Raw genomic sequence first — 12,337 nt, 5'->3', positions numbered from 1 at the left:
CCATCGATTTTTAAACCTTAACGTTTATGCATACTTAATGTGATACAAAGTACCTTTTTCAATGAAAAAGTCATTTGGCGATCTGAAGTCTTCAAAGAAAAGAATCAAAAAAACCTGACAAGTATCTTTGAATCGTGTCAACAACTTCCTTATCTCTTTTGTATTTTCCAAAACATATTCACCCCGATGGAGAGAAACCAACGACGAGTAAATTAAGGCATAGTTCGAGGTCCATTTCCCTGGGGTTAATCAATGAATGTAAGAAAGTTTTGCGTGAATAAATATCTAATGATAAATTTTGTAGGGGGTCTAGAAAATGTCATTATACTGCGTGCTTATACACTACTTAGTTGTGATGTATATATGTATATAAGCATACGTATACATTGTATATATATATATACATACATCTAGAGATTTTTTCGTCAATTATTTTAGGTTATACGGTACGCGTTATATAATGTTATAGGCGCATTATATATATGTGTGTGTGTCTATATATGCATATATATATATGCATATATGTTATATGTATATATATATCGTATATATATATATATATATATATATATAATAGACGATTACAGTTGAGAAAAATATGTCACGAGTTGTTAAGATATTATGATTACGATTTGAAAAAAAAAATAAAAGTAATAAAATAAAGGAAAGGAGGAATTATAACGCATACAATACGATTTCAAATTAAAATCTAAATACAACGATTAACCATGAATTATACACGTTTCACACATCACATATTTAGGGCCATAGATAAAATCAACTGATTCATAATTATGGTATAATTATATATAATATAGAAGTACTTATCGGCCATTTGAAATAAGTAACTTTTCGTGATTACAAAGCGTGATTACAAAGTAATCATTTGTTAAAAATAAAGATTGATAAACAAGTAGAGAAAACTCAGTTTTTAGGAAATAAGACGGATATCTTAATTTACTTAAAGAAATCAGTCTTCAAAGAAACGACAGATGATATCAGAGCAATACCTAATTAATTATGAAAAGTGGACAGTCTGATTAATCGGTACTTCATTTGAACAAGACTTATGGTACATAAATACAAGTTATACATTATGTAGGACTGTTAATTGAACTTCTGTGATTGAATTTTATGTTTCTTTTTTCAATTTTTGTATCTTGAATTATAAACGTGATTTAAAAAGCTTTTATACGGTCTGCATATACATATAATATTTACGAATAATGGTGATTTTGTTTTCTTCTGCTTCATCACTATGCAAACTATGCAATTACATATGTACGCATAGATTGGTATTCTTACATCGTTATATGTGTATACATTAGGATTTACACATCATGTATATATAATGCATATAATTGTAGGTACGATTCTTCAGAGAAATACTTTTCTTCAATGATCATTATTAGCATTATTATTACTTTACTCCATCATCTACACACGCGCAGACGATCAATTCTATTATCCAGCGTACTAAACTGCTCATACGGTTATAAAATATTATCCTGTGTTTCTGCAAATTCGTTATCAAAGAACATTATTCACACAGCGATTTGATACTTTGTTATCTACGCTATGGAAATTACTGTCACGCAAGTTAGTTATTCCCTTACCTCCGTCCATATGTTTATTTGTCCTTTATCCCAATAAAAAGCCTCTATTGCATCTATTCATAAACTGTCATTCTAATGTTGTCTTTGTAACAGTTCACGGTTGTAGTTTATTACAATCAGGAATATTTTTGATTCTAAGTGACCACCTAAATGTTAAACACAAGGTCGACGGTTCCTGATTTTCTTATTTTATCTTAGACGAGTATCAATTAAGTATTCTATATACTATTTGCGATTAAGACTCGATCAATTCTGACACTATGAAGCTCGATTAAAAGGAGATGGACGTAAGTCTTACATGTAAATAGCAATCTAAGAGGGTGAGACTAAGGCAGCCTTACTTTCGATACAAATTTTTTTGACAAATATTGATGTGAAGTACAACACGTATATGTACAGAGTATGTCTCTTTTATTCTTCTTCGCGAAAAGTTGGGAAATATTTTCCCAATTTCAATCGTCATCATTCGTTTGGAGTTTATTTCGCACTTACTATCATTTCGTTCAAATTTTTATCCATATCTCTACTTGAAGACATGAACGCTAATTAAAGTAATGTCAGTAAACATTCAGGGACTTACATTTTAATCGTCCTAGGCGAATATATTTCTGGAACTGAAAGAGGTACAGAAGGAAAAGTTTTACGCAGAACTTGAAGGGCTTCAAGAGTAAAAGCTTTCGAATTTTCCCAAGTAATTCCTAACTTACAATAGGGAACCAGTATTTTAATTATGAGTAGCAATGGTAGAGTTAAAGACAGATGCAAAAGCAGCCATTTTTTTCACACTACACAGCTCGAGGCAAGTGTCCACAAAAATCAGGTGAAAAATGATTGAAAATAAATTTTATTTATAAATGGTGATAAGTTCGAAATTCCATTCTACTAGTCTGATAAAAACAAAAAAATCTTGGCGATGAAATTGTGAGCATAGATAATGTTTAAAAGAATTTCTTTACTAGCTACATTTTAAACATCTCCTGCGCATATATTTTCAGTGCGGGGAATTTTTTTCTAGCGTATCTAGTGCCATAGACTACAAATTGTTGTATAGAATTTCCAATTAATTGCGTTTGACTAATAAGATCGATTATTTAATCATTTTTCCTCCGATTTTCGTAGACTCTGATCATTCTTGAATTTATCGGCACTTCTTAATTTTAAAAACGGAAATTACTTAAGAAACTCCAGAAGTGGTAAAATTCAAAATTCTTTTCATATTGGATTTATCTTTCTTCTTTGGAATGTTTCAAGTTTCAAATAAAACTGTTTTTTGTATCTCTTTTAGTTTTCGACATGTTTGTCTAGGGTGAATAAAATAGGTAATTGCAGGACATAAAGAATCACAAGTATTCGAAGAAATCTCCTTCCTCAAATATGTAAATTGATGTTATCAGTTTGCTTTTTTCGCTATTTTGTCTCTCCCTCTTGCTATCTTTTATTCTGATTCCATCTTCAAGAAGGCAAGGTTCACTGTTGAAAAACTGAACGCTTGAATAGACAGAACTTTGATTGGGATTATAAGGGTTACACAGATTATCTAGACAGCGTTCAAGTCTTCAACTACATTTAAACTGCTTCAAACGTTTCGAGTAAAAAGTTTATACAAATAGATCAATCGACTTGGTTGATGGCTGATGCTTAACGTAGTTGATTTGTGCAGCTGAACATTCACGGTCAGGATACAGTTGGTAAAATTCACTTTCAAGTTCCATGATAATTATTCATTTTTGCATCTATTCTGTTATTCTTAAACTTAACTCAATTTTGTCTTTATGTTGGTGATATTTGAACTGTGTCGGAATTGTCAAAACGAAAAAAAATGACAGAAAATCCAAGAGAGTTGATGAAATAAAATAAAATATTATTATTAAATATTTCACAATCTAGTACGCCGGAAGAATATCTAGACAGCTGAGTCTTTACCCACTAAGCCAGTTTTTGAGACAGATGTCTTTCCATTGAAATTAACAGACGTCTCTCGTCGCAGACCCGAATCGATGATTGGTGTTATCTTTTTTTCCTCCCTAAGAGGCTCTTTCTCCTCTCTGAAATCATTGAAATAAACGTTTTAGTTCAAGACCAGTGATAAAGTACACAAAATACAAAAATTCAGGGTACACCGAGAGAAGATTTGTTAAACATACAAAATAAATTTGGTTGAATAATGGATTCGTCACGCATACTTCTTACTTGATTGAAATAAATTATCGCTGTACTGTTACACCAAGTACTGTTAAATCATTTATTGAGCTAAAGAAATATTGTCGCATAATATTTGACCGAATTAAATAAATGTTAGGTATGGCAACAAATCTTTTCTCTTTGGGTATACCTACGCAGATAATCATTTTAAATTGTGAATATGAGACAATCAAAACTGATGCGCCATCCAATGCGTGCATCATGCTGATGAAATTTTATTGTGAAGAATGATTACAAATGGTATTTGGTAACGATTGTGAGAAATGGATGAAGATACAATTCAAAATCTGAGCAATGTTGTGTTGTCCAACTGCGGGTTATTTTTTAACAAGAGCCACGGGCGATTATTCTCAGCAAAAATGAATAAGCTTGGAAAACAATAAATATTAGTACTTCCAAATTTAGACACATATAAATTTGTTGTAAATCATTTCCTGTATATTTTTAAAGATGATCATGCAAGTTGCAGTTACATATAAAAGGCAGTGTTTTTGTAATTAATAATTCTGCACATTAGATATTTTTACAACAGGATTTCTGTTGGTCTTAAACTGAATTGTAAGAGTTAATTTACTTCTATACAGCAGAGGAAAGATCTGGCGGAATTCAGCATCTTACGGAGTATTGCAGAGACATTTTTTCATTGTTAAGTCTGATAAAAAAAATCATCCATGGCAGAGCAATTTTTTTGTAACAGGCTTGTGATAGAGGTGAAAATATTTGTCTGCATTCAACCGCGCAATATAAAATATCAGTCAAAGCGCTGCAACAAACATCTTTCAATAGGTAAGTCAACCTAGTGATTATACATTTCATATTAGTAATCGAAAGTATCATCTGAAAGCTTGTCGGTAATTTAATTATTCAACACTGTTTTCTCTGTTGGGTTACATCGTTATATGTTCTACCACGTTCTATATTTATGATAAGAAGAAACTGAAGACCAAAAATGAATTAAAAAAAACAAACGTCATGCAATATTGCCAAAGCTTGAGCGAAATTATGATGATGTTCAACTGTAACGAGCAGATTATGAGTAGGCTTATCAGGCTAACAAAATTCATGTATATCATATTAGTATGTTACAATAGAAATGAAGGCGGTTGGCGGCGTACATTAGGCGAGATTTATCAATAAGACATAAATGTAGGCATGCTGATATTATTTGCCATTACGTCGAAGTTCCGATCAATCAAGCCTGATCAACTTTTGCAGTCATGGAAACCTGTTTCGCTTTTAAAGAGAACGAAATGGTAAAATCAATGCTGAGTATTGTATTAATCTATTCGTTTACAATTTTTTGATCAAGGTTGCTAGATCCATACTTCAAGTGTATTTGCCGCACATACTTATTGTAATCAGCCGAAACTGTTACTCCGCAGGTTATTCCCCTAATTATAAGTTCATATTTGTTTCTCAATCAAATTCAAAATTATCAACAATTCAATAACCATAGCAGATTATCATTTACATTTTTCTATACATACGACAGTCTTGGATTGTAAGCCAAACCTAATTTGTATTATAAAGGCACATGCTAAATATGCAAACTTAATAATAGAAAAAAAAATTGAATCACAAAAATTCAAATGAATCAGAAAAAAAGGGGAAAAATTTCATGCTAATCTGAATATTTTTTATTCTTACATAACGGTATGTTTTACTAATTTAATCGTATTTTTCCCACTGCCTGAATCTGGCATCGCTGTTACACCGGCGACATTCGCCATTTTTTGGTCACAATACGGCACGGGAAACCGCCAACTGTACAAACTATGGTCAAAAAAAGAAAAATAAAATAATATCTTCAAAATTTATACCTTTGATGCAATTCCTTTGTTTTCGTTAAAGACAATATAAGTAGAATTAGAAAAATGCAAATTTCAACTGAAGATAGAAAGATACGGTGGAGTACAACATACATTTAAATTGGAGAAATGATTTCATTTCTTCACTTAGAGAGTTCGACAAAAAAATATAGATCAGATTTCTCCGTTTCGATTTGTTGTATTCAAATTTATTTCTTTTCTGTTATGGTGATAGCGTTTATATTATGTTTTGTTTGACTAATATCAATTTCACACTTCAAGCTTATATTTTATGACTTGTTAGACATACTTCTTAAAAAATTCAAGTTTATACTAGAAAATACTGACTGCAAAGCCCTTATCTGTAGGTAAATTACTAGTGCAATAATTTCAAGAACACAGCCAGATTCGACTCAATTACTGCATCATAAAAACTTTTGACTAATAGAGGTTTTATTTTCAGGAAATAAGAATTCTGGAGTAACACGCAATGGCAACAGAGGCCTGCTCATTGTCTGCAATTGTGAATTACCCGTATCAGATTTCAGTCTTGTTACGACACTGAATTTGCATGGACAAATTCTTCTCAACTCGACAACTTGACGTCAGCATCGTAAGGTAAAACAGTTTGATTCGAAGGAATTATGAATATAACGCCGCTGTTCAGAACATTCACACGTACAACAATTAGTTGCGCAAAAGGATATACAATATTTGTATCCATATATGTGTATATATTGAATAAATTACATATGAAACATGAATATGCTGATAATTAGGACGTATCCGTATTACATATAAATAAAAGTGGGGGTGAATATCGTTACGATAAAGAATGAATCTTATATATGATATGATAGCGCTAGACTTGCCAAAGCATAACGTATAAAATTTTATGGTACACGAAAATATAAAAATGTATATGGAACGGAGAAAAATAAAGAATAAAAACACCCTTTCTCCACTTTCTTTGAAATTGTAAAGATATTTAAAAAAGTTTCCTCGCAAGGTCTTCCTTACCTTCCAAGTTTTGCATCGTCATCATCGACTGGCTTTCTTCTCGACCTTTCACACACGTAAAATATGATTCCTGAAATACAAATTTTTTTTTTAATAACAGACATAACACTACAGACAGTGTTAGTAATAACTATTCTCACACTGCAACGTATTTATAAACAGAATAATGAAATTCAAGTAAAGTCGAGTTTATATATCTCTGACAGGTAAAGCTGAAAGTCATAACAATTAGACGAGGACGAATCGGTTTTCGTTATCGCCATCAATACTTATATTTGAAATTTAACTGGACTATGATGCAGAGGCTCCATGCGTGAATAACATTAACTACATTTATCCATTAACTTACACAGTTTCTATCAGTGGTAGATGTATGGAACTTGTACGTACATTGTATGAATATCAATTAATTTGAAAAATATTTGTAATGCACAATGGAGATAGAATGTAACGAAAATTTTCTGTAAAGGATTAATTCAAAACAGAATTTCGGTAGATCGAATAATTTGAAATATAGAAAACATGATTTTGGATCAATTTGAAATAAAATTGGTAGTACCGCAAAAGGGGAAAATGAAAACTGTTGTATTACTATGAATGAAGTGAATAGTTTTGAATCGACGGTATTCTTAGAAATAATTATGCAGCGTGGAAAAGTTATTTGTCAATGGGAAAGTGCATCGTGTTTGTAATAAGAATACAGCGTAGTTAGATTTACGGTTAATGCGTGTCTTTCATCCCCAATTGAAGCATATAAAAAGTGGCGGCGAGATACGTAGCAATGTTGAATTAAACTTCTACATATGAGATTTTTCATCTTCTCTTTTTTCGATATTCTGCTGTGTTGTATAAGTAAAACTGACCTGTTTTATTCGCACAGCAACAGATAACGTCGATAATGATGATCAGGATAAAAAGAACCGCAATGACGATCCCGATAATTGCTGCACTGGAGATGAGGGGCCCTTCATGTTCCGTCACTTTGATAACTTGAAAGGAAATACAATTGGAGTCAATACTAGTCAAATGATGTAAACTTAATAGTTGATGCTTTGCATTATATACAATACATACACATTGTACATAGTTAGTGCAAAAGCAAATAAACAATGTTTGGTGATTTGATGGTGAACATCATATTATAGTATACATGTAACTTATATGTATAATGAAGTGGACATGCAATTACATATATACACATATATGTATTTTATATATTAATCAAGGTGTTTCAGAAAAAACTGATTTACGATTTTCCACCATGGTACCCTCTAAAAAGATTGTCTTGATTAAAGGAAAGATTCTGGAAAAGATGAGTGTTTCACGTTATGTGGAAGATTGTGATTTTTTGATTTTTCACATTTTTTTTTGAATTTGTGAAGAAACACATTGCAGTACTTAGAGTCCCTGACTCAAGTAGCAACACAAGGATCATGATCCACGACACAAAAATATATCAACCGGGGATCTTATTCTCCTAAATTAAAAGTTCAAATTAAATTATAACTATTTTATGAGATTGAAGTAATAATGAAAGAGTCGTCAGATACTCTTCTCAAACATCAACCGGAGACTTAATATTCAAATGTGGGTTTTCTAAGTGACCTAAATTGATATTATGATTGCATAGGCAATAAAAAAATTTTTTATTGGCAATTCTTTATAAATTGATACAATTGTAAAAAAAAGTGAAAAATCGACTGAGCGCGAACCCTCGCGTAACATAAAACGCTCATCTTTTGACAAAAACTTTCTTTCAACATAATAAACTTTTTAGGGGTTGCCATTGTGATAAATGGTAAATTATTTTTTTCTGAAACACCCTGAGGTATATGAATGAGATTGATATGCGTAGGCTGATACGATTATGGTACTCATATCACTCAAAGATTTTGTTTAGTACGATTTGAAATTGACTTGCAACATTAAAAAAAAATGCTTTTATTTCGAATATACAGATATCACGACCTTTATAGGTATGAGAATCAAGGATATGTTGTACCTTTACCGACCGAGCAAACTCACCCTTTTTCCTCCTATATTAAATAAACCAATGAACGGAAAGGGTTCAAATTTCGACGTGCATCGCTCTTTCGTGTCGGAATTCATTATATTTTATTTCACTCCTCATTCTTTTCCGAATCGCGCAAGTATCTCCACTATGTGCATTTTAGCCCCTGAAATGCGGGAAATGTGAGAATAGTAACGTGTCGAAAATCCACACATTTTTTGACGATTTTCGGGATATCAGTAACTTTCCTGAACTCCGCTAAGAAAGAGAGTCCACCGTCGAAATTCGAACCTTTTCAGTTAATTTTTTTATTTAATATAGAGAGAAAAAGAGTGAGTTTACTCGGTCGGTAAGGGTAGGAGTAGTACATAACGAATGCAATTTTCGTAAAACGTATATGACACGTATTACGTATGTTGCAGTATCTTAAAGAGTTTTTAGTTTAATTTTATTTGTTTGCAACTTTTTTCGGAATAGTAAAATTACATTGTAATAAGGTATAAAGAAAAATTAAATATCACCAAACACGTTTTATTTTTTTAGTACCTGAAAGGGTGCCAAAATCCGTTTTTATCAAAAGCAGAACCAAACCAAATCTAATGTATAGATAAAAGTAGGGTTTACTTTTCGTTTACTTGTATGTATGTATTGTTAATCACAAAGAAATGATGTGCGTGTAATGTAGCATGAATAGTAAAAAATAGTCATAATATTAATGATGATAAAAATAATAGTAATATAAAAAAAGAAAGCGATAGATCATGTTGTTAGATATGCCAAAAGCCGAAAAAGCCCATTTTCTTTGTGTTAATCTACACTAAACTATTCTAACAATTTTATCGTTTGTTTGAATAGCATAATTCCAAAAAAATATTATTTGTCTTTTTTGAAATTCTTATTACGTAAGTGCAGATATTTACCAGTTTCTGGTCGCGGTGTATTCCCCACAGGAAAAAAGCAGGAAGGCAAAAAATAAACGGGACGGCGGTCAAAGAAACCATCTCAAATCGATCAGAAATATGATAATTTTCGAGTCGATAGGCCTTTCGTATGCAAACGGAAAATATTTTACTTAAAACCGTGTATCGAACGTAAATATTGAGGAAATAAAAAAAATTAATAAAACAGAAACAATGAGAGAATGTAATGAAAAATAACCGACAGGCTTGTATAAAGTATATGTTACAGTGAAAGGAACAACTTGAACTGGCTTCTTCACAGCTGACGTGATCGGGCATTTCACTGGATACATATATATTTTCGTATATGTACAATATATTCCACAAAAAAGTATATATTTATTTATCTACCATAAATATCAGTGTTGCAGGTATGTAATTGTGTTTTTATGCATATGTGTTATTGTCATCAACAACGCGTTCGAATTATTTCATCTGGGGCTTCAAAATGCCAAATAAAATCAATTTCATTATCAATGAATTGTTGTTTGTGTAGTTAGTTGCCATTTTAATATATTTTTATGCATGTAGGTAGGTATTGTCTACATACAGTAGCGCTGAATCGTATTTTGACAATATGAAATTCTTCATTATTTTGATCCATGATCTTTCTAATTATTCTTTATTTTAATTTTGTTTTCGCAAACGAGAGATTGATTTTTCAGAATTACGTAGCACATAGAATTTTTTTAGGTAACAAATATTGATTTTTATATTTTACATTATAATTATCCGTTTACTATCTATGCCAGAATACTTCTGAGCGTTACAACATATATATCTACGCCAATGATCTTCTAATTATTGGAACAGGTGTCGTGGCTTCAATTAACAATTGATTTTCTTTTTATTGAAAAGTGTATTATTCTTTGATTATACGTTTCTAATTATTTTGTGTATACGCCCTCATTTAGCCCGGTTTATGCGATTCAATGATTTCCGCCAAGCGTTTCACAAATTTTCTGCGATTCGTAGATGAGCTGTTTTTCTTTTGTTACGCACACAATTATATAATATGCATGCCGAGTATTATAGCACAATATCCCTACTGTGTGTACTGTAGAGTCATTAGTTATTAAGCAATTGAGCGTTTTGACATTTGGTAAGATTCAAAAATGTGAAGATAGAAAATAGAAACGTAGGCAAAAACAAACTGCAATTTATTATAATCTTAAGGCTGAACGGATGCAAACAACTTTAAAAAAATGAACTAAATATCTCTAGCAAATTTTATATGTACTGTTAAATTTAATCTTCAAGTTACATTTATTTCGTGTCAGTTTAAATTCGTTACAATAATATATTGAAAGGAAAATAAAGCTTTTCTTCGTCGATAAAATTATGTATATAGTATAAAATAATATTTGAAACAAATTAGGTGCCGATAAGATGTTCGTTGTTAGATCATGAAAATTGCGTCATTGTCCCCAAAATACATGGCTCGTTAATTTATTCTTTCGTGTGCAAAGTTTTTTCGATGTATGTATTTTCGAGTGTAGAGTACAGGCACATGGTGTGTGTATATATATCGATTGAGTCAGAAGAATAGATTTAAAAATACAAAAAATAACAGATACACAATCATGACAAATCAAAAATCGAAATACTATTGGTTAATGTTAAATAAATGGTTGTTTATATATATATGTGAAGGCAAGTAATAAACGATTTACGATACCGTATGGTCCTGATTGCGAAGTGTTGGGAAGTTTATATGCTACTGTGAACTTAGACACAATATCAATAATAATAACAATAATAACAACAATAATAATAATAATAATAATAATGATAACAATAATAACTATTGGAGCGGTAATAATGATGAAAATAACAAGAATAATTATAATAACAATAACACTGCGAATGCGCAATAGTTGTACAATGTTATTATAATAAAGACAATGATAAATTATAGGACTTTTGCCAATGTATAAGTTGCACACATAAATACATAATTAATGCTTGGAGAGAAAATAGGAAACGGAATACAAAAAAAAAAAGAAAAAAAAATGTATATCGAGATTGTAAACAAGAGATTACTAGTAACATGTGTAAGTTTTGTGAGAAATAATAATAATATAATTATTGTATAATATATACCACGTATGTATAATACGTATGTATTTCACAGATCATGCGCAGTAAATAAAACACATATATAATATGTAGCATAGGTACGTGTATATATACTAAGTGTTTTAATCTAGTTAAGCAAAACTATATAGTTAGAAAGTTCCCCATGAACATACAATTTTCTAAGACAGAAAAAAATAATAATTATAATAATAATAATAATAATGATCATAATACGAGCCCAACTACTCTCTATATTAATTAACGATTAATGGCTTTCGTCTGTACCTTCGTTCTTCTTGTCTTATATTCTTTTTTTTTTATACCACCGTCGTTTCTTTATCCTTGTGTACAGTATATTACAAGAGCAACATTTATTCATATAAAATACAATGAAACGGTGGTTGTGCCGTTACGTCGATTAAAAGCGAGAAGATGAAAATTAAAAATAAAATAAAATGAAATAAAAAGTAATAGAAAAAGAAGACGAGAAAAAAAAACACCCGGATCTTTGGTTCCAACATTAAGCAATATTGCACAGACGATAGCCGTGTACGTATGCATATTATACATGAACATGAACATGATAAAGAGGGTATAACTTGAGTTAACTGATGTACTGAATGGAAAAAAAATATGAAGAAA

General features: G+C 30.9%; 1 protein-coding gene across 3 annotated transcripts in view; it reads right to left on the bottom strand.

Annotated features, from left to right (window-relative positions):
• Positions 1-2,304: 2,304 nt before the first annotated feature.
• The window catches only part of LOC124413501 (fasciclin-2), a 69,817-nt gene continuing 59,784 nt past the window's right edge, over positions 2,305-12,337 (bottom strand). For 2 of the 3 annotated variants that reach the window (XM_046894125.1, XM_046894126.1), the window contains 4 exons: positions 7,510-7,635; positions 6,647-6,716; positions 5,466-5,591; positions 2,305-3,661 (listed from right to left, as the gene is read on the bottom strand). In XM_046894125.1, coding sequence (XP_046750081.1) covers positions 3,520-3,661; positions 5,466-5,591; positions 6,647-6,716; positions 7,510-7,635 — 464 coding nt within the window. In that variant the 3' untranslated portion in view covers positions 2,305-3,519. The remainder of the gene's footprint in view (positions 3,662-5,465; positions 5,592-6,646; positions 6,717-7,509; positions 7,636-12,337) is intronic. The other variant, XM_046894127.1, reaches the window with a different exon arrangement.

The sequence above is a fragment of the Diprion similis genome, chromosome 12, assembly GCF_021155765.1.
Source record: "Diprion similis isolate iyDipSimi1 chromosome 12, iyDipSimi1.1, whole genome shotgun sequence".
Lineage (NCBI taxonomy): Eukaryota > Metazoa > Arthropoda > Insecta > Hymenoptera > Diprionidae > Diprion > Diprion similis.
Note: the sequence above shows the minus strand (reverse complement) of the source record. Positions and strands in the feature narration are given on the sequence as shown.